This window comes from Ips typographus, linkage group LG4 (genome assembly GCF_016097725.1).
Source record: "Ips typographus isolate SLU linkage group LG4, UJ_Ityp_2.0, whole genome shotgun sequence".
In the NCBI taxonomy this organism is placed as follows: domain Eukaryota; kingdom Metazoa; phylum Arthropoda; class Insecta; order Coleoptera; family Curculionidae; genus Ips; species Ips typographus.
The window spans coordinates 867417-893226 of record NC_138425.1 but is presented as its reverse complement, the minus strand read 5'-3'; the positions used below and the strand labels follow the sequence as shown (position 1 = coordinate 893226).

General features: G+C 40.0%; 1 protein-coding gene and 2 long non-coding RNA genes across 10 annotated transcripts in view; 1 reads left to right on the top strand and 2 right to left on the bottom strand.

Annotated features, from left to right (window-relative positions):
- LOC145728126 (ecdysone-inducible protein E75-like) overlaps positions 1-22364 on the top strand; it is a 49712-nt gene extending 27348 nt beyond the window's left edge. For 3 of the 5 annotated variants that reach the window (XM_081978139.1, XM_081978141.1, XM_081978143.1), the window contains exons 2-5: positions 8237-8325; positions 16400-16544; positions 18794-19035; positions 19522-22364. In XM_081978139.1, the coding sequence (XP_081834265.1) occupies positions 8237-8325; positions 16400-16544; positions 18794-19035; positions 19522-21252 (2207 nt within the window). In that variant the 3' untranslated portion in view covers positions 21253-22364. Of the gene's footprint in view, positions 1-7036; positions 7383-8236; positions 8326-16399; positions 16545-18094; positions 18504-18793; positions 19036-19521 lie in introns of those variants that run through there. The other 2 variants (XM_081978142.1, XM_081978140.1) reach the window with 2 other exon arrangements.
- Positions 564-25751, bottom strand: LOC145728142 (uncharacterized). 4 transcript variants are annotated; one of them, XR_014178007.1, is made up of 3 exons: positions 25459-25751; positions 970-2069; positions 564-900 (listed from the first exon to the last, which is right to left on the bottom strand). It is a non-coding gene; the product is annotated as an uncharacterized LOC145728142 (long non-coding RNA). The 4 variants fall into 4 exon arrangements; XR_014178008.1 differs by lacking the exon at positions 25459-25751 and having other exon boundaries at positions 970-1700; positions 1772-3552; XR_014178009.1 differs by lacking the exon at positions 25459-25751 and having other exon boundaries at positions 970-1865; positions 1945-3552.
- On the bottom strand, positions 22546-24308 carry LOC145728144 (uncharacterized). The gene is made up of 3 exons (XR_014178011.1): positions 23677-24308; positions 23568-23618; positions 22546-22934 (listed from the first exon to the last, which is right to left on the bottom strand). It is a non-coding gene; the product is annotated as an uncharacterized LOC145728144 (long non-coding RNA).
- Positions 25752-25810: the final 59 nt, after the last annotated feature.

Below are 25810 nucleotides of genomic sequence, written 5' to 3'. Positions count from 1 at the left end.
TGACCTCGGAAATGCCGGCGACCATATAATAGTCACAGTCTCTACGCCGGCCCCGTTACTCCTAAACTATGCCTTAATATTATTAGTGCATGCTCACATTATAAGCGACATATTTATGGGCTTTTTCGAACATGGATGCACAACTCTGAAACGTTCTTTATACGCAAGGTGCGTTTACGGTGCCAATGCCCTCCACTCGGTTACCAGGTGAATTTACGTTAAATCTGGATAGTTGGGTGATTATTACTTGTTGTGTTTACAAAGTACAATTCTGAGTTAAATACCAAATTATTTAGTCATAAATAATTGTCTTGACACTAACCCAAAACGGGAACATGCAAAAAGAGTTGACAATAAATTTGCAAGTTTACTTTTCAGAAAAATTGGTGACGCTTCTCAAAAACTGAACAAAACGAAACCGTTTGCACAATACGCAAACGAGCCCATAAAAGACCCTTGGAACACCATTGCGAACTTTTAGGGCCCAAAAAACGTGGCAACCCTTTCACTTTAGGACCGTTTCGAGTGAAAAAAGATTTGTAGGCACCCCTACAGTCTCTCGCTTAAACGTTCACTAAAAATTTTATTGGTGCAATTTGAACTATAAAAGAACAGTTTCACAAAAAAAATAAAGAAAACGAGCGCAAGGTCTTCTATAATGATCCTTATTAGGAGCCCAAAGTTATTTTTTATATTGAGGGGTCGTAATTCCTCCTTGGAATTCCGTTTTTTCCGTTTAATTTAGTTAGTTTGGTTACCTGACTGCCGAATTAAAACATGATGTTGTTTGGCTAATTTGCTGTTTGATACAGAGTGGAATAGACTCTTGCAGCATTCACTCCCCCGTGGTGAAGGTTTTCTTGGAACTGTTGACAATGTAATAATCCATATGGACCTTGCCTGTCAAAAGTGTAATGCTTTACGATTCGAAACAGTTTTTTTGCACAGATGATCCTAATTTGGACCTACCACAAATCATTAGCTGCCAAAACTGTTCTGTGAATTCTCCCAGCACGAAATTTAAGCGTTCACTTTGATGAAATTGTTGTTAAAACACCAAATTTGCTTTTTTGGAACCTAACATTTTTTTTCTATTGATTTATCTACCCAAGGAACAACAAAAAACAGCACAAAGTTACGAAATTCAAAATAAACAAACAGCACTGGATAGTTGCTAAATGTCACTTACGAAAGTCACCACTAGGAGTCGTGTCATTTGTCTTGAAACGTCAACAGAACAAATTTTGACAGCTGAGATATAGCACCGCCTCCTATACTAGAAAAGAAAGCCTAGAAGGTGCTTGTCAAACATTTCAATATGGCGGAAATAGGGATGACCGTTTGTAATACATCTGCAACAAAGTTATATGATTTTTTTTATATTCAATTATTTAAGTGACGTGAACACAGAACAATTGCTTAGAAAAACTTTTGGTTAAAAATAAGGCCCTGAAAATCAATAATTCGGCCCGTCTCGCTGAATCTAATGAGCCTGGTGGAGGTCGGTGCCTCGATGGCAACGCTCTTCTTCGCAGAGTTCAATGCCAACCGCGACTTCTTTTTTCCTGGGTCCATGACTGGCCGTGGCCCGGTGCGAATACCATCGATGATGATGATGACGAGCGTAGTCGTCGTCGTCCTGACACGCTCTGGTTCTTTGCGGATTATACGACGTTCGCTTATATTGGGCAACTTTTGTCCTTCGAATTGTCAAGGAAAAAGTGATTAAAACGTCTTGAAGTTTGTTCGATATTCGTATAGTCACACGCACCTAAATCTGCGGCTAAACTTAGATTACCGACAGTGACAAAAATACTCTCTCCTTTTCGCTTCGATGCCGGTCTTTCTCTAGCCGGGCCACTGACCTACAGGCCGGAGCCATTACGTACATTGACGTCTTACGTATTGTGTAGTGCGAATAGCAGGTCACCGGGAGTCACTTACCCCACTGGTACAGAAAAGTCACTTTATTTCGGCGTTTCTGGTGCGTGACTGGATCGGCAAGAGCTTTTTTTAGGCCCGCAAACGTTCATCATACGTATAGTTTGTTTTGATTCACTGATTGACGCCTGAAAGGGAAAAAGTAAACTTTTTAAGGTGTAGACTTTTATTGAATGGTCAATTAATCATAGTTGTCTTGTCTTGTTTTGTTCTTTGGCTACAGGGCAATTCGCCAGCATGAGTTGTGAGGGGGCTGAGAAAATCGAGTTTGTACCCCCCAACCCCCAGAATTTTTCACAAAAGTTACTTTATACACACAAAAAAGTCTAAAAATCATTTAAGGGCACACACAGTTCACAGTTCTAACAAACCAGTTTCATGCCACATAATTAATTACAAACACAAAAACAGCAACATAACCCAACTCCTAACTCAAGTGACAGTTGGCAGTGTCATTTGACATTGAATTAACACTGTTGCCAACAATGTCCAACAAAAGACCTGTCTAGCATTTATGCCATAAAAGTTTTAATTCAAAACAGTCTGATATCCACAACTAGACAACATCAAAACCTCTTTCGTACAAAAATTTACATTCCTACATTCTATTATTAATCAAAATTATAATAATAAACGTTTTTCATGGCGTATACAAACGGTTGCGGTAAACATGTCGGGCCACAAAGTTGAATGACTTTCTAACTTTGTAAACAGCCAAACCATACGTCCGCATTACAAATTACGAGGAATTGTTTACGTCGAACGATGATGTTAAGTAATTCGATATTATAAAATCGTTTGCGTTAACTGTTCGCTTTCTTTTCGGTGTCGCTAACTCTCAATTGGGCCACCAACTGAGTCGCATTGAAGACGAGATGAAGGGTAACAAATGTGAAATTATTACTTCTGACAACAGTTTTTAGTTAAGGACGATCATGACTGTTTTCTCGGTTCTTAATAGTACAAAGGGCTCCTCTGAGAAGGACCAACAGAATCCTTGGCATATTTTGATCTAAATGGGTTTCTACCTGACGGTCCTTTTTTTCCTGCCTAATCCTAGATGTTTATAATGTTCTTACCACGATTTGGTTGAGGCTTTGGAATGCCGGCCAGAACAAACACTATAAAATGAAACATATCAAATTGCAAATTTAATATAACGCCACAAGAGAATTGCCTTGATAAGCAAGAGGAGTTTTGATGGTCATCCATTAACATGATATATCATTTCATTGACTCGGTAACAAAGCACCTGTGACGTTGACAGTTTTGAATTTGACAGTACACGGCGGCGTTTTAATCGTGACAGTTCTATTTATTGATTCTAGTTTGTAATTCGAATTTTACGTGCTTTTATGCAGTTTGTCTGAACTATTAATACTGGAAAACAGTACAAGTGGCTTATAAAGATATGCCGAGAAGATGTAACATGGTGAGTTTGACTATCTAGTGATTTTGTTATAATTTTGATGCGCAATGGATGCGGATCAGTGTTTACGTCAAAAAGTGCTTTTTTTGCTTAAAAATTTGTTATTCGCTTATTATAAACCACTTAGTCACAGTACGTGCCTGTATTTTTGGGTTATTTTTCAAAATTCTAGTTTACTTTGCTAAACCAATGCAAATAGAAAAAAATTGGTTTTGACCAACTCTTCTTCTTTTTGTGACGACATTAATTAGGCAACACACATTACAGTAAAAGTGTCCAAACATTTTATATCACATTTTTACAAACCAGAGAAGGCATAAACATGTTATTACCTATGAACTAGTAAAGTAGGCGTTTCAATTACTTTGAAAACATAAAAAACATCAGTATAAACTAGCACTAATTGCGTAACCACCGGATAATTTCGTTTAATCGGAAAACACCCACACGCTACCTCATGAACAAGATCGTAAATTAATAGAGAAACAGGTTGGCGAACAATACAAGAAAAACCCGCCAAAGGTCGTGTGTGTTGTGTATTGGTGGCATGACGAAACGCTAATATCAAACTGGCGAACAAGGTCAGTTTCAATCGTAGACCCGAAAAAAACTTGGTTACAATTGATTCGATTTGTAAGTGGGAAGAGGAGTTTAATTAATAATAAAATGCGCGCGAAAAAAAATTTAAGGGTTCCGGGAGAGCAGGTGATGTAATGGTGAATTATCTTCTCATCTGCTGCTCTATCGGAATGAAAACAGATTTTTTAATGTCGATTATTATGTGTATGATCAGCTGCCGCCACGCGAACACAACCGTTAACCAAATCGAAGACATTCGCCAGCCACGTGGCATCCAACCCTCAACCCCGCCCTATAAGAAAGGAATAATCTTTTACCGTTATCCGGACGTGTGTCGAAATAGGAATTATGACGGTTCATCATTATCGAACTTTTAGGGCCTTTTGTTCGGTACTTCCTCATTTTTTTTTCGCTTACAAGGTACCAAACACGTTGGCATAAGTTTGGCGGTCGCGCGGGCCACATTTCCTATTTCGGTGCTTGCCCTTGAAAAAAAAATTGTCCACGGACATGGAGTCAACAAACTGATGGCAACATCAGAATTCTTGGCTCGTTCGAGGGATACGCGACACGTTTTTTCTATCGACTATTATTACTATTATCAATCAAACCCATTTATAATACTTAAAATGAGTATGGTTATTGACAGGCTGCCATAGAGAACAGTAGTAGAGGTTAATTTATAAACAAGTCGAGCTTCCGGTTGCGGGGGTTATTGCACTTGGAGCTTGGAACATCTAAGAAGCTAATAAATATAACGGGGCCGCATACGCCATACACCTCTTGATGGCGTTGTTTTCATGTGAATATTACGTCAGCTCATTATAAGTGTATACCAGTTGGACAAAATGTGACTTGTTGGAATACGCTAGGAGGCAGAAGATGGCCTAGTTTTTTTAAACGTTGGGATTACCTGACCGGTCCACCTTTTTTTAACCATAAAAAGACCGGAAACTGATACTTTACAAAAGGTAAACAATGCTACTTTTGACTATCAGTCCGAACTAACTGAACTGTTTTTGGCTGAACGTCGTAAAACAAATTTGTCCGGTCCACCTCGATATTTGCAAAGGTAATTTTTAACTTTTAACCTTGGGACTTAGAAGTGTAATCAACATATTTTAGCCGGGGCCAAAACCGTCCATGCTCAAGGCCTGAAAAGTCAACAACCTTAAGGCCTCTCATCGAATCACTCGTCAATGCCAATGCCGACCGCGGCCATCTTGGAATTATAATATATTGTGTTCTCGAATGTTCTATTAAAATAAGTGGGTCGAGGGTGGTTAAGTTGGTTTCCATACCGATATAGCAACAACAAGTTTGCGTGTCATGGATTGTGAGTAGCGCCACGTGTTTGGGGAAAGAAAGTTTCTAATTGGGACCATTAGAGGGTTAACGACCTACTGGGGCTATTTAGCTGGCCGGACAATCGATCAAACAAATATATAAAAAAAACCCATCAAATCGAGGCTTCGATAGGCTTGTTTTGGATTGGTTTCGGTGCGAGATTGATGAGGAATTTCTGTCATCAAGGCTGCGTTTTTCTCGCGAAGCTACGATCAATCACAGAGATCGGTGTAGTCGTACAAAGGTGGCAGCAAATGCGTACAACTTGTAGAAGAAAAGTGAAATGTACATTGTAGCAAGGTCAAGTGTAAAGTAAAACGAAAATTTGGCCACTGGGTGGGCTTAATTGAATTCGTATAATAAATGCATTAACGACTCCCATTAAGTCAGTTGATTTACTCATTTTTGTATATTTTTATTATAAATCATGCATTTAATTCTAAAATGTGACAATCAGCTATTTGAAGTTGATAATGCACTTTTACTAGAACAAGGTCATGCCAAGTTAGGAATGTTTATTTTTCCTCGAATCCGCTTTGATTAGATTGCAATTTTTCTATTAAAACTGCACTACTACTGTCCACTTTAAGCGCAATTTTGCGCCGTATTAATTTAGAAGCAGAAATTTCAAAACAGACCAACTAAATAGAGCGTAAATATTCTGGGAAGCTACAAACAAAAAGTTGTTTTGACTTTGTGTAGCCTAACCTGTGAGAATTTAACTTTCAATTCTAAACTATTCGTCGATGCGTGAAGCTTGTAACATCCGAGAATTTGGCGGTTTACGAGGTAGATCGGGCAAAATTGCCAAAAAGTCGACCTTACTTTCAATTGGCTTGTTACGCAATGCAATGGCCACTTTGAAGAATTTGACTGATTTTTTGTCGTTATGCCTAAACTCTAAAATGAACATTCCTATAAATTCACGTGTTAAACGCGAAATTGTTCAAGTTCAGGCGAGTTCATGTACAAATCGTTACTCTTCCAGTTCGCGTGTCATTGCTACAGGTTTCACTAATCATGTATGTAGTTGCATTCGATTCGAAAGTGACTTTTAATGATGAACATGGACTTTATATTAGCTAAGATAGAGAACTGTATTTATTTAGGTATTCAGTATTATAAAAAATTTCATTGATCATTGGGTACCTGAAGACGTGAAAGGTTTGAAGCTAAAATGCTTTCCAAAGTTATTATAGAATGGACAAGATTTTCTTTAATTTTAATTTCACTAAACAAATTTGAGCAGAAATACAATCAAATTGTGTACCTAATGTAACTATTACATTAACATCCATAATCGGGATAATATGGTGGTTGTCCAGTACTGTACCAATTGGCAGGGGTCATCAAAAGAAGCAAAGTCATCCGCGTAATTAATCCGTGAAGAAGAGAGGTCAAGTCGGATGGTTTCACCCTGGTAACGAGCGAAGAAGAACGAAAATCCAACGAACAAAACAGCATCGCCGACGTTGCGAGAGTGATCGGCGGAAAGGCGGTGTGCGCGCTATTCGCGGCCTTGGCCGATCATTGCACGCTAAGTCTGGGTAATTCAGTCAAGGTTTGTGTCGATGAACTTGCTCCCACTCCGGCCGCCAGGTGGGGCTGCGCGAGCTCCGACCAATCGCTGCCAGGCTGGCCGTCGCTCATTGGTCCGGTTGCCGGCGTTATTGTCAGTGACCTCCAACTTCAAAATACGTTGAACTCTGGCGCGAGCGTTTGCCGCTTCCCTTCTTCCCTTCAGGTATCGTTGCAATATTTACTATACTCGGTTCGGAAGAGCCCCAGTATCAACTCGGACTTTCACTCTTAGAGTTGGCTTCGTCGTACCCGCTCTTCAAGAGCAAGTGTGTCCTATCATTGTTGTGTTGGCCGTGATCATGACACAAACTAACTCTGATTGATCGTCAAATTGTTAGTGATTTTGTTTGTGTTGGCAGTGTTTATTTTTCGTTGGATTACACTACTTAAACTGTTACCATGATTATTTCACCTGACAGTAGTGTGCATTCTATGCCTCATGTAGCCGAACCTTCGCATACTACCATGGATTTTCGAGAAACCAAGGAACCCGCTTTAAATTTAGGTTTGTTCATTTTGTTATTGTAAATTGTGTAACAAATTCAAGAATCAAATTAGACAATGTAATATATTTATTACATAAGTACTGAGAACTCGTTTATAGTTGAACAATATTATCATGATGCACTAGCAATATTAATATGTAACATTTGGAAAACACACACACATAACGACTAGCACATAAATAGAAATATTTTTCTCGATAAAGGTTCGTTGCTCTCAAACCCCGCGACCTTATCATCAAGTAAATTTGGAAGTTTCTCATTGTTTTGACGATTTATTTCGTAAATGGCCCACTTAGAGACTAAAGATAATAATTGTCGATCAGCCGACGTACGTATGACCGCTACTTGATTTGCACGCTGTTTTACGTGGTTCTCATTGAACGATATAACATTATTTGCTAACTACCAAGTTGGTTAGTAAAAATAGAAAACCGTAACAATTACTCGAACAATGCCCCTAGTGCACTAAGTTCATTGCCTCCATTGGCCGTAATAATAATAATCTGGATCTGCTCTAGCCGGTTCGCACCTTGCGTAATTTCACCAGCACGTTCGATGCACTCCGTCCGTTCCACTTTCACCATTTCAATCTCTTCTCTCACTTGCGTAATGGCGCATACCATCGCCGCTGGAGAAAGTAAAAGCCATTTCTTTCGCGGTCGACGTATCTTCTCTTTCTCTTTCTGCATCGTTTTCCGCTCTGATGCCTTTTCCAACGCGGTTAGGTTCCTGACCATTCGATATACTAATTCAGTTACAATTTGTTTATAGCTTACCAATGAAGTTTCTTATCAACGGTTGGTAATCCCCCCTGTGTTATGCCAGTAACTTAAATGGTTTTTTTTTCTTCCAGAATTCGACGGTACGACAGTGCTGTGCCGAGTATGTGGGGACAAGGCTTCTGGATTTCACTACGGCGTCCATTCCTGCGAAGGATGCAAAGTGAGTCACGTTGTTTTTACTTTTTTATTTCTTGGAAAGGGCAAGGGACTATATTAAATAATCTGTTGTTGATGAGTAACTAGGGCAGTAGAATTTGCTCTTTTTACAAAAGTTTCTAATAATCTTGACTCAGGAAGGAGTATAACAATTCTTCTAGTCTTAAATAAATCAATTTATCTTGAAGGCAAGCAATTTTCAAAATGTAACCAGATTATTTAATGAAGTCGCCGACCTTACAACCAACTTTTTTCAAAATCACCTCAATTGTTGCCAAAAAAAAAAAAACTTACTAAGGACTCGTTCACACTAAAAAACCGCTTCCTGGTCGTCTTGGTTCGCCTTCGAATTCGAAACCCGGAAATGGCGTTTTTGCGGTGTGGGCTGGGTTTTAGGGGTGCAGTCCGCCTACTGCATAAGGGCGGATTTGACGGTTGCCAAAGTTATTTTCTACCTGCCCCGGCTCCCATCTTCTCAACGCAAAATCGACCGAGTTGAAGGTCGGTTGCCGGTGTCAATGATCGAAATTTGCTTTCAACGCGACGTAGATTGATCACAGTGGCGTAACACACAATTATTGCCGCACGGTTCCCTATTCGGTTCTAACGAAATACTTATTGTAACTGTTGAAGCTATACACTTACCGTCCACCCTGTACAGGCGTACGTCACTGCGGAAAAAATAGTAGCATGCGCGACCTTCACCGAAACTGACCGAATTCAAGGATTTCGCCTAAATTAAGAAGTCAAGTGCGTCACAATTTGTCGAATTGTTTCTCGCCTATAACAGGCTCCATCATCACCAATGGCCGTCAGTATGCTAACAACTCAGGGTTGCCAACTGTTTCCATCAGGAAGTTTAACATTGAAACTCAACAAGTACTACTTCCTTGTTGAAAAGTTATTAATTATTATAAAGCGAATTAATAATCAATTTTAGCTTCCAGCAGCATATGCCAAATCAAAACGTACCTAATGATCGAAACATCCCATTAAGTTAATAACATGGCAAAAAAGGAACCTAACCACGGGTAACAACATAATAATGACAGTTGGATGATGCAGCTGATCTTCGGCGCACACGAATCAAAAAGTAAAAGTGGTCCCGCCAGCGGTCGCGGTAACTAATGCGTGCTTTCTCCTTTCTTCTTCTTATCTGCTTAAATGGCAGGTGGCTCTTAATCGAGCAGATTCAAGGTCGTGACGCGACGTTGCCTAATGTTGCTCGAACACCTGCGGATATGTAGGCGGTTTCCCTTTCTAGAACTCGCACTGGCAACCACCCTGTTTCCCACCTCTTGTGTTCAATGACCTGGAAGGGCAAAGGTGCGGAACTGGCGTCAGCCGACCCTTTACTCAATTAAACGGATGGCAGATGGTAGATGCAATTTTTGGGCCAATTTTTGATACCTCCCCATTAGCGATATCGAATAGCAAAGCTGATAAAGGGTTCTCCTATACCTGTCGTTTGGGTTAATACCAGCTCTTTAGAAATTTTATACCCCCTACTGAAGGATTCTGGAAGGGTTTCAGTAAAATTGAAAACCCTTTCTTGGGACTATGCAGCTGATGGAAGGGTTTTTTTGGCAAACATCCGGCAAGCCGATTTTTTATCTGAAAAAAAAAAATGATCGATTTAAGGGTTTTATCTTTTGTTCCTTGCCAAATTGGATTTTAGTTTACCAACCATTTTTCTTTAAGAGCATTGCTCTGAAACTAGTTTTATAGTTTAAAACGCTAGGAAATAGCGTTACCGTAAAGTGGTTGCAAAAACTCTTTGCTTGTAGTAGTTCGAACGGTTGGCCGCGTGAGGGCGCCACTTACTTTGTGGCGAGTTTAAACGCTTACAATGCGCGGGTGAATGACCTACATAGTCATTGAGTTCGGAATTCGGTAACGGTATCATTCGTTTAGCTATCGATTATTGCACTTTTTACTGGTAAATACCCTTTGTCATTTTTTTGAAATTATTTTCATATAATTAATAAAAAGTAGTCTAGTAGTTTTTAAATTAGGGCTTTTGGAAATTTACTGGTTGGGGAAAGAGCAAAACCACTTATTATAAAGTCAGTTAGTATAGCTTGTGGGAACGCCAACCCGAATGAATATTTAGGTCGGGCTACTCGAAAATAGGGAGCCTTCACCTCAATTTAGGTCGATTAGGCTCCAGTTTAGCCCCGATTTCGTTATTATTCCCGTTTCGCCATGTTGCAGGTTCGGTTCGTTCACCCCGCTCGCTTTTCAACGGAAATTTGGGTTAAGAGGTCTCCTGTTCATCTTTAGAAATGTACGTTTCTTTGTTTAATTTGTCGAGATTATGCCTCTAAGATCGTGGGATCATAAAATGAAAATTTGGTAACCTACAATTTGTTTTATAGTAGGGCCAATTTGTCATTTAAATTTGGTTGGTACGTTGTTATTGTTATCTTAACATCTGATTATAAATCTTTTAAGTTACGATATTTTCTAAACTAAAATTTGTACTTGTTTCGTTTTGTCACTATAAGAAAAATTAGTATCAATTCAGGGTTGTTGCAGTCTGAACTATTAATTAATAGTAATTTTGAGACTGACTTTGTCTCATTTCAATTTGTATTTACAACCAAGTCTCTTTGAGCAATATGGATTCCCATTTTCAGTTTCATAGGTTTCTAGATAAAAAGTAACGGGTGTAATAATTGTTATGGTCAGGTCGCCTATGGATGGCAATTGTCACAAAAAGCGTATGTCTTAGATAATGTTGCAACCAATTATTATATGACAGCTGTCAATCTGCCGGTTTGATTACGAACTTATCAACGGGCCTACGTTCATGCTAGAACGAGAGAACCACAGCCAACTACGACCATAACAATTACTGAACACCCCTTACCTATCCAGCGTCCTCTATACTAGAAAACCTAAAATGTCACTTTTAATGGCGGCGTTAGCGGTTTTCGTTTTATACACAAACGTATGCAGATTCAGTAAGAAATATGTTTTTTTTTTAATTGTTTCGTGTAGTTGAGTGCAAGTTGTGAGTGAAAAATCAAAGAAAGTAAATCCTTGAAACTAGGTAAGCAAAACTGGTAAATGGTTCTTATGTTATTACCAAGAACATTCATTCAAAATTATATTTGTTGCTCTCACATTGAAGGATGCTTTAAAATGTAACTCACATAATTGTGCATGTAACAAGTACCTAATAAGTTTACTGTACTAGAAAGCACTGGTACAGTCAAAACCACCGAAAGTACTGGTATCATTGAGTATAGTGTTGGAGTAAAATCATCCCACTTCAAAGTGTTCAACCACCGTTGAGTTAGATCCGGTTCTTTGTAAAGTAAAAAACTGACACGGTTGGGCTTTTTCCTGAATTGCTGTTACAATAACCTCAAGTTTTGATTTTAAAGCGTAAAAATTCATCTAATCCTCAAAAAACTGAATTTCCACAATACAAACCAACGCAAACTGTCACCACTATTCTCGCCATATTGGAATTTTTGACAAGCACCTTCTAGGCTTTCTAGTATAGTAGGCGGTGACGAAAACAAAAAAACCCTGTTTATTATTTACACGAATCTACGTCAGCCATTTCGACCTCGATAAACAATTTCTGCAATCCACCGTGTGTGTGTGTTTACCTGACGCCCCATTTTCGAGTCGTTCACCTCCCGGGCTCCGATTTAGAACATCGAAAATGGGACACGCTAATTTTTAAATCAATGGAGCGTGTGCGAGCTTTTTCGTAGCGTCCAGAAAACTGGATATTCGGTTAATTGAGGCAATTAGCTCAGTCATAAACCAAAAAGTTTTATCAAATCGCAACTATTTTACTCAAAAAAAAAAAAAATCACGTCACTGAAAACATCCGCTTTGTATAATAAACGCGGAATTATGTCATCTTCTAATCAGATAAAACAAACATGACACATTTTTCTAGATTTTGCTGAACCGTCGGTCACGTAGGCCACGCGGTTAAAAAGAGATGGTAGATAGCGGATGAGCGAGCGCAACAGAGATGCCAACGGTTGAAATTTGAAGTTCGCGATACAGTTTAGGTATACGGGGCGTTATGATGAGGGTCGACGAACCCGCAAATTTAAAACCTGCGCCGTCTCGTCATCGCTCTGCCGTTTTTCTTTGCGATGTTGCCACATTTCTATAAATGTTTCTTATCGTTATACAAAAATTAGATTATACATTTCATACTTTATGTTACACAATCATCTTGAAGTAGAATTCAAATTGTCTCAGGTACTAACATATTATAATATTTCATTCTTTTATCACTGCTATAAAACAAAGTAATGTATCATTTTAAATTACAGGATTTTTAGAGTTCATACACCTCAAATAGTTTTAATGACCCAGACATCAAAAAGATCATTTTAGCATCTTTTACTTCGAAAATAGTCGGATGTAACGGTTATTGGCCTAGTCCGGAACTATCACAGGTCAAATAACAATAAGTTGAGTCTTTGTGGGTGTTAGTCATTATCAGCTTCCATATATTGGCCTATTCTAGATAAATTCGCGAATGTGAGTCAAAAACCGGACTGGCCACACTACGACTTTCTGTTTACTTAATTGTTAACTGTCTAATTGGGCTCCCCATTTCTAGTTCGTTCACCATCTTGGCGCCATTTTGAGAAAATGTGCATTACGTAGAAAAGAGCCGTTTCGACACCCGCCAAAGTGCAACCCAATTTGAATGTCCGCTCAATTATCCAAATCATTGGTTCTAGCGGCTTTGCGGAACAATCAAGACGCCGTCGTTAGAGTGCATTGACACCTCGCTTGCATACAGCCGTTATAAAGAACTTACGAGACTCGATGACGTAATGACGACGACGACTCGATGATGACGTTCCCGTTCAGGTGTACTACGGACGGTGAATCGTTATGATAATCGAGTATATTCTAGAACGTGCGCGATCCGTGTCACACCCAAACAAAAGAAGGTGTCGTCGTCAAGTATTCTGTAAGCAGTCCCAGTATGTAATAAACTCTTATCAGCACTGCGTTATCTTTTGTTTGAGTTGGGGTGGCAACCGCAACGTTGAGCTGGTCAGTGCACTCTGGTGCACCGTTGTGAATGCGAAGCACCCACGATTTCAGGTCATCAAAGTGCGCTGACCCGTTATGATGTCATCATAATAATACACAATCGAACTTCATTTTATTAGTCACTAGTTGTAATAAAACGTACGAAACGCCAACAGTGACACTCGGAGGCAAAATACCTAAATGGTTCCGCTACTATAATACTCCGAGGCGTACGCGAGACGATTTCTAGGAAATGGCAAAATTAGAATAATAACATGCTGACCTCTATAAGGTAAACAACCTGAGATGGCCGATATTTTGCTCTAGAAAGCGATGGGTTTCGGATTCGTAATAGCTTTATCTAACGCCGTGACCTGAGAGAGAGAGAGCACCTATTCGGTTTTCCAGGAACCCGCATCACACTCATCTCACTTGACCTGGCATATTTTTTGTCACAATTGGTACTCTAGTTTGGTCAACTATTTCATACCAGAAATCACTTAAAATTAATTTTATTCTTAATACAGACATACTTTAACAAAGCGATTTTTGAATCTTTAATACTGAACCTGTGAATGTCTTGCAAAACTGAAGCTAAGTTCTAAGTTCTCATAACCGGGTCTTGCGTCTGACGTCACTTATTTCCCATTGGTAGAAGCAAAATTTGAAAATGAAAATTTTCAACTTCTTGGCGTCTGTTTCTAGTGTTTTGACATTTTGGACGACGCAGAGGGTCAAAGTTATATATCTGAATGGCAACTGAAAAAAAATGAATAAATACAGCAGAAATGAGGTAGGTTCCCTATGTTTATATTCATATAAAATATAGGTTAATATCTCAAATTCATTTTTAGTTTTTATGTGGCAAATGCCATGGAACTTTGAGAATAGAAGACATTTTCATTCATTCTTGTTTCCAAGAGAATACACTTCTGCAAAACATGCTGAATTAGCCTCGGAATTAGCTGAATAGCAGAATACCTATTTAAAACTGTAACAGTTAAGTTAAAAAAAATAAACAAATTGTGACAACTGACAATTAAAAATATCGTGTTTAGAGGCAACTGTCAGTATCAGATCTGTCAGCTGAAAATTTACTTTTGACCAATAGGAAATAAGCGAGGAAATAAGTGACGTCAGACGGAAAACGCGGTTATGAGAACTAAGCTTAAGGCAGTTAGCGAAAATGTTGTGTTGTGATAGTGCCAATCAGAGATTGAGTGTGATGGTTCGTTCCTCTTACCACTAGCATGTTGTGTACAATTTTTAAGTTTGTTTATATGTTATTGTTAAGTATAGGGATTTTAAATAATCTCTCATCTACGATAAAACTTTTCAAGGCAGTCACTCTGTATAGAGCTTAGGGTGGTTTTAAATTAACAACATCATAATTATGTATGATCAGAATAATAGTGTGATAGTAACAATAAAATGAAAGACAAATAATTTTAATTGCACGCAAATAACCGTTTTCATAAAGAGGTCCTCGTACTCAGTTCACCTATGATGCTTAAAAATAGAACAGTACTTTGGCATAGGTACACACATACAATAACAAAGAGTCCATTGACACCGGTTCTAGGCGAAGAGTTCGGAAGAAATCGCTCCGGTTACCGTGATGACGTAACGCGCTCGGCATAGAGTGACAGTTGGCTTGTGACGTCATGGGGCCGGTGAACCGTCACCCGAGAAACCCATATTCGGTACCTACGGGGGGCCGTCTCGAAAGTTCTTTGACCGGTCAATTTCGAATTTGCGTTGTCGGGTTCAACGGCCCCCGCCTTCGTTCTTAATCATATTGTTATTGTGTATTAGTCGATGTTAATTCGCAAAAATGGGGCCCGAACTGGGGCGAGCGCGAGCGCTCAATTTCGAGATAACGCCTGTGTAACCCCGTTTGCGTTCGTCGGCCCGGTTTTCGGATAGTGTATTATTGTTTCGACCTCGTTATTTACCGAAATCCGATAAACAAATTATGTACCGCTCTGATTGGGCAAGATATCGTATACGTACGTACGCGAGCCAACCTTCACACAGCTCGATTCTATTTAGAAAAAAAAGAACTAGCCTTGCTCAATTCAACTGGTTTTAAACGATTTTTTATGTGAAGATGTGTCCCAATTCTCATATTGAAGAAGTTCATGTGTTGTGTCTTTTTTCTCTAAATTTTCGTACAAAACACTTGCCAGTCGCTTTAATCACGGTAGGCAATTAGCTTTCAGTTGTCCTAGGCTGCGAATAGGCCAAAACTCCTAAAATTGCACGAAATCAGAGCATTTCCATTAACAAACAAATTTTGTTTTCTGCAAACATATACAATGGTATAACAACCCAATTAACGCAATATTGTTTATAATCGAATGTAAATAGCGCTTTACTTGCGTTTTTATTTTATTGCAATTATATGATTTTACCCAGCGAGTTGCGGCGGCCAGTTCATCGACCTGGTTTTAGTCAGTTAGCCGATTTATCTCGAATTTTCTAGATCACCCTCCTTATTGTTTCCCTTTTTCGTTCGATTTTGTGAAGTACGGCAATTTGAAAGATTGACAGATGAGAAAATGATCGTTTGTGGGTGAAGAAAAAAAAATTGGGCGACTGAGGCAACAATGGAACCAAGGCAAGCGCGGTGACGAAACACGCTCCGTTCTTGTCGGTTGCTGGCGTTCGGCGTGCGAAAGAGAGAGACCGACGACTCTCACTTTCACGCAGTGAACTGGCCTCGCGAGCTTACTTTGGCGGGTGAACAACCGGGAACTGGGTCATCTGGTTAACAGCCCGCTTAACTCCACGGCCTGGCCTGGCGTCAGTGCTACGTTGAGTTCGTAAACGAGCAGACGTGCGATCAGAATCAAAGTCGTTCTCGAAAAGTATGTTCACCTATCAATATTAAATTAGTTAGTGACAATATGATGGCAGTGTTACCGTGTAACGAGTCCTTAGTGGGGAAAGGGTTGGAACGCGGCGGCAACAGTTCCGCTGCTGACGATAGCAGTTCGGGGTGCGAATCGTCTTCGGGAGACGAATGTTCAAACAAAGATTGTCCGCAGGGTTTCTTCCGACGAAGCATCCAACAAAAGATCCAGTACAGGCCTTGCACCAAAAATCAACAGTGCTCCATCCTGAGGATCAACAGGAACAGGTGCCAATATTGCAGACTTAAGAAATGCATCGCTGTGGGCATGAGCAGAGACGGTAAGTTTTTCAATTTTTTAAATTAGACAGTAGTTGTCCTTCCCTGCAAATAATAATAGATTAGGGCCAATAATCGAGAGGTAAATATAGGTCGCCCGGTCCGGACGAGGTCGATGACCGCGCTCGACATAGCTCGAACGGCGCCGAGAAAGTCCGAAAGGTGAATGAACCTTCTTGCACAACGATCTGCATTGCAAGTCGGTTGAGGTCGACAACTTCTGTGTGCGTGAATACTATACACGATAACCCGAGATCGTTGTGCCACTTATCGCACTTTCGTATGTCACCATCGCGGGCGGCGTTGCTTTTATTCTTACGTAACGGATATTACGTTTGTGACGTTCATGCATCTTCTGATACATTTCATACCAAAGCCAACTAGAAATATTCGTTGTTTTGTTCAAATTTAAACTGACAGTTGCATGAAACGAAATGAACTAATGTAATAAGAAACAACTTGATTGGAGGTCAATATGTTGGATTTTTGGACAAAATTTCTGCGCTTTCTCTAACCTCCAAGTGTACGTTTCTCCCCTAATCTACTATTCTGTCAAACAATTAGTCAATTACTTAACATTTGTTGCATTTGCAACAACAAAAAAAAAGTGTACCTAATTTGGTGAAAGCTGCTGCTGTTTCGTTTCATTGTGACCGAGAATGAAAGTTTTGCGTATAGCCTCCTTTTCGAGAGGTTCATTGCCTCGCGAGAAAGTTTCGTCCATTTCGTAATCAATCCAATTAATTGCCGCAATGGAGAAATTTTTTGCTCGCCTCAGTCGTTGAACCTGTGCCTGCCATTCACCCACTTTCGGATCGTTTTCACCTTCGGTTGCGACAAATAGTTATTTTTTTGAGAGAGGTATAGGCAACAACGCGTGATCTCATTTAAATAAACAGAGACGCCTGTATGTAGGTGGCGGCGCCAACGTCAAGCACCTGAACTAACTCACTCTGAGGCGGGATGTGCTCTCGTTCGGTTCAATACAGTCTTGACTTTGAAAGGGTTAACAAACTGACCTTAATTACATTTCGATTGCACTCAAATAATATTTTGGTTTGTTCTGTTGCCATTACCACAGACAAAGATAATATGTAGATTGTCCGTTAATATTCAGGCCACTCCTTAAATTGTATTCTTTCTAATTTAAAGATAATAATTGAGTTGAGTCAAGAACAAATTATCAGAAACTATTGCCAACCACCATTATTATTACATTACATCAGTTCAATGACGTCAAATCGAAAAGTTTTAGAACGAGGCAAGGTCAATCTCCAGCAATTTCACCGTTACACATTGTTGCCACTTTTTGTTATTATCTTGTCAACAATTTACTTGCATTCATAAATTTTAAGCCTCGCAGATTATTCAAACGAGACACACATTATGGCAAGTAAAAAGTTAGGTTATTACACTGACTTAATTGTGTGTTACAAATACAATATCTAATACAGTATGCATTTTGTAAATGTTTTGACTAAAGTTTAATTAGAATGGGTCTGTCTCATCAATCATCAAAATAATACTTAAAACTTTAAATGCATTTAAAAAATACGAAATCTTAAAAATGAACAAACTGGCAACCGCGCGTGGGGTTCCCGCGCGGAAAACAAAGGAGTGGCTGGCAATCGTAGGCGGCCGCGATGACGACCTTGACGCTAGCGCGCGTATCGGTCGCGGGCGTCAGCGCAGCGCCGCGGCTTCAAGTTCAAGGGTTATGGGGGGGGGGGCGTTGCGGAGCGAAGAGGGGGAAGAAACGTGGGGCCACGTGTGGGGGGAGCGATCGCGCTACGTTCTCGACGCTTTCGCGCCACTCGTTCAACACCGTTCGTCGGGAATGCCAGGTCGCGCGATATTTCGCTACGCTAGCAGCCCGGTTGCCCGCGAAAAGTGCAAGATGACAGAGGAGTTACCCATCCTCAAAGGAATACTCAATGGAGTTGTAAACTATCATAACGCACGTAGGTGTCTTTCGTTTATCGTTCGTCGTTCGGTTGTTTTTTTGTGATTATTTTTCATTTTTTATTTTAAACTGTTTTGGAACTTTTTTTTGTAAAAAAAACTTTTTCAAAAAAAAATAACTTTCATTCATTCCAAGACACTTTCATCGTCGTGAAAGTAACGAATAAAATTTCTCTGAACATTACATCCACTTTCTCCTTCAGTGTCCCACATTTAATGGCAACTGTACTGTCTAATAATTTTCAATTCGTATAAAAGATAATCAACTAATCGATTTTTTTTTTTGCAGCGGTGAGATTCGGTCGCGTGCCCAAAAGAGAAAAGGCCCGCATCTTAGCGGCCATGCAACAAAGCTCCAATTCAAGAACATTGGAAAAAGCTGTAGCTGCAGAACTCGATGACGAACAGCGCCTGTTGGCCACTGTGGTCAGAGCTCACGTAGATACTTGCGATTTCACTCGAGATAAAGTGGAGCCCATGCTCCAACGAGCCAGAGAACAGCCGTCCTACACTGCATGTCCGCCAACTTTGGTAAGTTTAATTTTGACAGAAAAATTACGAGTGTAGCAAGTGCGACGACGGCGATTCAATGCAAAAGGGTCGGAAATAGGGCGACTATATAATTGAACCCTAAACAAAGCCAAACAGAATACGTTACTAACAGACCAGTCGACCTTGTCCATACAGGGGGACAGGCGGAAACATTCAAGGCTCATGGGTTCATTATTGTCTGTCTTCGTCGCACTTGTGTCTAGGGAACAAGGTTACCGCGCACTTGAACGTCTCAAGATGACCTCCGTTCAGATAATATTTAAACGAATTCAGAAATTAATCCGTTTCAATGAAACACAACTCGATTTTATCTACATAGTAAGCAAAATTGAAATTTCGACGAACGTGCTTAGGTTGTCCGCTAGTAACCTTCTACCGGAAGAAATGCACACTAAAGGTCATATATGCATTATTAATTCTTCTCATGGTCACAACGAGATTAACAATAGAATTTCCTTGTTACAGGCTTGTCCTCTGAATCCAAATCCTCAGCCTTTAACTGGCCAACAAGAGTTGCTTCAAGATTTCTCCAAGCGATTCTCTCCAGCCATCCGAGGTGTCGTGGAATTTGCAAAGCGCATTCCAGGATTCTCTTTGCTCTCCCAGGACGATCAAGTTACGCTCCTGAAAGCGGGCGTGTTCGAAGTGTTACTGGTGCGGCTCGCGTGCATGTTCGATTCGCAAACCGCCAGCATGATCTGTTTAAACGGGCAAGTGCTAAAAAGAGACTCGATCCACAACAGTTCAAACGCCCGTTTCCTCATGGACAGTATGTTCGATTTTGCCGATCGTATGAATTCGTTGCGTTTGTCGGACGCGGAAATCGGTTTGTTTTGTTCGGTGGTTGTTATCGCTGCTGATCGGCCCGGCCTAAGAAACACCGAGCTCATTGAAAAAATGCAAAACAAGCTCAAACATTGTCTGCAAGCGGTCGTGACCCAAAACCATCCCGGTCAACACCACATCTTGGACGAGCTAATGAAAAAAGTTCCAGATCTCAGAACGTTGAACACGTTACATTCGGAAAAACTTTTGGCCTTCAAGATGACCGAACAACAACAAATGATGCAACAACAGCACCATTTATGGAATTCCCCCGTAGAAGAGGAATGTAATAACAGTAAAAGTCCAGCCGCCTCATCGTGGTCCTCGTCGTCGGATGTAACGATGGACGAAGCGAAATCTCCTTTGGGCTCGGTGTCTAGCACGGAATCCATGTGCTCATCTGAAATGATCTCAAGTGATTATCATCAAGTTCCCACCCATCACATCAGCGCAAACGCTGCCAGTGCACCTCTTCTAGCAGCCACATTGGCTGGCGGTCTCTGTCCCCACAGACACAGAGCCAACTCCGGTTCGACGTCTTCGGGAGACGACGAATTAGCGGCAACATCACATCTGATCAGCAACGGGCTAACGATAACTCCAGTTTCGAGGCCACAAGTAACTCACAGATTCAGGAAACTAGACTCGCCAAGCGACTCTGGTATCGAGTCGGGCACCGAAAAAGTAGACAAATCAACGTCGGTGTGCTCGAGCCCCAGATCCTCTGTAGACGATCACCACCACATCGTCGAGGATATGCCAGTGTTGAAGCGTGTGTTGCAGGCGCCTCCATTATACGACACCAATTCTTTAATGGACGAGGCCTACAAACCGCACAAAAAATTCAGAGCCTTACGAAACAAAGATTCGGCCGAAGCAGAGCCTGCCGTTGTGCTATCACCTCCTCCAGCGCCAGTATCTCAATTACAAATGCAATTGTCATCACCACCGCAATCTTCGTTGTCGAGTTCGCATTCAATGTTGGCCAAAAGCCTCATGGAAGGCCCAAGAATGACAGCTGAGCAGATGAAAAACACCGAGGTGATACACAGTTATATTATGCGAGGAGAGGCCGTACCTCAAGCTTCTCCTCACGTAAGCGCATCTCCTACGGCTTGTCCATACAAGACGAGCGGTCTCTTGCAACCCGCGTGGGCGACCAGCGTGATAACGAGTGCTCGATCTGCTTCTGCCAGTCCAATGCACCTGCAATCGCCTCATTCGACGTCACCGGCGCCGTCTCGATCTCCGCATACCCCGAGGCTGTTGGAGTTGCAGGTGGACGTGGCGGATTCACAACAACCCCTCAACCTATCGAAAAAATCGCCATCTCCGTCACCTCGACCGAAAGTGGTCACTTTAGAGGTGTAAGGGATGGCAATGGACCTAACAACAACAGTACAAAGTGGAGTGCTCGTGTCCGCGCAGTGAGAGACTGTCATGTGTCAGCCTCGTCTGTCCGGTCCTTTTGGTGCCACTTTAATCTAATTGAAACCAACCAAAAATTCATTTTGCCTTGTACATTTGTCTCTATTTTGCTGTCTATATCTTTGTCTCTGTATGTGTGATCATGTTGCGTAGATTAGCCGATTGTAAAAAAGATTACTTCCTCCTCAGCCATGGCGGATGACCGTCGCCCATTCTGTACATAGCGGACCAAGACGGTCGTCGCCGCCCTTTCCGTATTATATATACTAGTTAAGAATTTCTCATTCAAACAATCACTAATTTAAAACAAATACTTGTACTATTTAAAAAAAATGATGAAGAAAGATAAATTTATCGCGTAAATGTAAATTACGATTAATTTTGGCATCGGCACCCAATCAATCCTATTATATAATTATAATAATAATTATAGATTTATGAATTATAATTTTGTTAATATATATATATATAATATATATGTGATAAATTGATTTGTAGGATATATTTATGGAGTAAGTTTGTGTTAAATATTCGCGTATCTCAGTTGTAAAAAGCATCATCGATCGTTCACCGTCATCGTCCATCAATCTCATTTTGAATTGTATCGCCACCTTTCTTTTTCATTTAGATTAGGCGCGAGTCGATTTAGGAGACACGAGACTGAGAGGGGATGCCCCTATTTACGTACTAGGCCCCACAAGGTGGGCAACTCACCGTTCGGGGCGCCCCTCATTGTTAGTCCCCTGCTCGCAAAATTAGGACGTGCAGAGTTCTGCCCTCAATTACCTATACATACTTTTAACTAATTACTACGTACAGAGTAGGATCAAACAATCTGTGTATTTATTAAACTGCAAATATCGATATTGTATCGACTAAGTAAGTGATTTTGATTTTGTTTATCGGTAGCGTGTCGGGGTGTACGACCGGTGACTTTCCAGTTATCTGTCCGGCACCGACGAGGCGACGTTTCTTTATCAGTGTAATAAACATTTTTTGTAAATTTAAAGCTTGTTGAGGCAGACAGAATAAAACATGTCTTTTGGTGATATAAATCTGGTCTTTTATTCCCCATTCCCAACCATAAAAAATCGCACTGAACTGTTTGGAAAAAGTGAAATTAATCTAATCTCCTTTTGATTCTGCATACAACATTTAGAGGAGAAAGTTTACGGGTCAACAGTAACATTCGAAAACAACCTGATTAACATTTTTATAAAATAATAGATACAGGTAAGTATAACTTTTATTTAAAATCTTTAAAATCAAATTCTCCCAACAATGAAACAGATTGCCATTGTTTCATTTCATATTAAATACAGTTTTTGTTGTACGTTATAGTGTATAATAATTCATGAAGCATGAAAAGTAGACTTTCGAAAGTTCAGATTATCGGACACCGGAAGTATAAATGGGTCTCGTTCCGATCACAACTAATATATTATGGCTTCGTCTCTGACCCACTCCAAATTAAGTAACGCGATCCGTAAACCAAATTTCTCATATTCGACCTTAAAAAGAAACTTTCTTCCTTCCGTTGTTGATGGTTTCGATTTGGAGTGGCACTCGAGTCACACATTGCATTCATACAATTGATGCAACGTTTCTCCCTTAGGCCGCCGCGACTGAAACGTATGTAAAAGATAGTGAACTCGTTTGTTTCGAGATCAAGGCGAAATTGTTGCTCTCTCATTGTATGCAAATGAAGACGAGATTGGACTTGGACAAGAAAGAGAGAGACAGACGTACCAGTAAGAAAGTGAAAAGGTCTCTAAACTGTGTCATTAGCGGACGAAATTTCGAATCGTGAAAGATGGTGGAGGTATACTTAGTTCGCACCATTTTTCAAAATAATTTCACGTTTTATGTAACGGGTGTTCAATAATTGTTATGGTCAGGTCGCCTATGGATGGCAATTGTCACAAAAAGCGTATGTCTTAGATAACAATTATTATATGACAGCTGTCATTTCAAACCATATACGAACTTATCAACGGCCCTACGTTCATGTTAGAACGAGAGAACCACAGCCAACTACGACCATAACAATTATTGAACACCCGTTATCAACGTTATCATTTAAAGGAACTGAAAGAAAATATTTTTCTTGTTAGAATGTGGTACGAATTATTTCACTAATCTCTCACTTGGAGCACTGTCCTAAGAAACACCGTAATAAATAAAAGTTGTTCGATTGTGTCTACAAAGGATGGGGAACGGACAATCCAATAATTACAAAAAAAAAAGCGGAAACCTACGCCTTTGCCATTGGAAGGTCACCATACGCGACAACTGGCTTGTTTTTCAGGCTAAAATGGAAAATATATTAATAAATCAATAACGTACCATCTTTGGTCCCAAGGTTACCGATGTGATCAGCAAATGTCAACGAACAAGGTCGCAGATTAACAATATATCTAATTAGCTATGTTGATGCCAGCGAATTCGTCTGAAATTGTACGCAGATATTACCGAAACGGATAATTAACCGTGTGTTATTGGACTTGATGTGGTGTTTACGTAAACAGGTTGTGCATAATAAACGGATAGCAACATAGAGAAAAACCTTATCAATTCGTAGCAACCTTGAACTAGAACCTTTAACTAGACTGTCCGACGTCAAACGGAGAATTAAAGCGCAGTTTGAATGCACCAACAGTGCATCCTTTTTAACCTTTAGAGGTGGGAAAATTTCGGAACAAAAAAAAACACGGAAACTGATCAAGTAAAACGTTGTAGTTCAAGGCCGTTATTCCTTATCGGTTGAAAATAATTCAAATTTACATTACGCGAAACAAACACTTGTTACCCGCGTTTCGTCATTGGCATTTTTATCCTTTTCAATGTCAAAGATAAAGTTAAATCCGTTTCGGTTTAATTTATTGCTCTAGCCGCAATTCGATATTTCCGAATGACTTTGAAGGATTTTTAGGTACTGATACGTCAGTTAGGACAAATGTAGCTAAAGCATTTAAAATGTAATGTGAAACAACAACAATATATTCTAAATTATCGTTCAAAGTTGTTTATGGGAGAAACAAAGGTTCATCTGCAAATTTATGAGAAAAATAATTTTAATGAATGAAAAACTGAAAAACGCCAAAAGCCATTTTGTCTGTCATTTATTGAAACTACGTAAAATTTTCTTTAAAATGAGGTGCAAGTCAATATTTTGACAGAAAATTCAAAATGCCGGCCTGGAAGTGTCAAAAAATACAACTTTTTTATTTGTCAAGTTACAGTTGACGTCTCGGTGTCATTTTATGTTAAAATTTCCCGGAAAAGACGCTGGTGCAGTCGTGATATTATGGTAAAGGAAATTTGACGCTCTCTAGCGGCCAAACGGTGTTATCGATCACTCATGTGGGGATATTTTTGGAAAGCTTGAAATCTGCTCTATCTTTTGTTCTCTATGACATTTTGACGTAGCTTGTCAAATAAGGGAGTAATTTAGGGTCAAAGCAACGTATGTCAAAAAATGTGCTATTTTTACAAAAAGTTCAATTTTGGCAATTTTTTATTTTGCTCCAGGAGGGTTCCAATGCACAGCAATAGGCATATTAATACCAAAGGACCTTAAATTAGGTAAAATAAGTAGAAAAAAAGCACTTTAAAATTTTGCATTTTTCAAAAAAATTTTAAGAATTAGGCAAGCACGGTAAACAGTAAAGGATTGCTTAATCCCATAAGCGCAATGTTGCCCATATCGGCTCGGGCCAGTGACGATTTTTACGTCACCATTAAGTCGGAGATCGCGCATCCGCGCGATTTTTAACCGATTGCAATCGATTATGTTTAGCGTATTGTGCGCCCGAGACTTTACTGTGACGTCAGGATCCATTGAGCAATCCTTTACTGTTTACCATTCTTGGATGTCACTGACAAAATGTATCTCCATTCTTGTCTACAGCATTGATTTGCAATAATTGTTCTCTCTTCTTATCATGGGATGGAATTTTAGCAGAGCTAGGAACTTCGTAAACTGATACAATAAGCTTTAAGGAAAACAATTGACAGCAGTGACCCAAAATACGATATCACAAAATATACCTAAACTCTTTCAATACGAAACACGTGCAGGAAATCAGTAACATGTGCAATCTGGTTGTGGATAAACAAATTGGTTTTGAATGACTGGATGGAACTTACTAGAAAAATCCCTTCCGAGTGATTGACGACAATACTGATAAAGGCGCCTTACAAAAGGTTGGATTTCCGATCGAATTCTGCTCGAAATCGTGCGATAAAGGCCGTTACGTAGGTCGAGATATAAAAATGTCCGATAGGCGATAATCAGGCGTTATGGCCTAATAAAATATAATAACGTTCACGAGTCGGGCCAATATGAAACTCAAGGCCAAGGACGCGATATGATACCGGACGATGGACGATTAGACCAATTTCATGTGCTGCAAAAATCTATCCCCCCCCAATAACAGTAATGACATTTCACTGTCAGTCCGCAATTGACATGACACTTACAAAGCAGTGTTGCCATTCC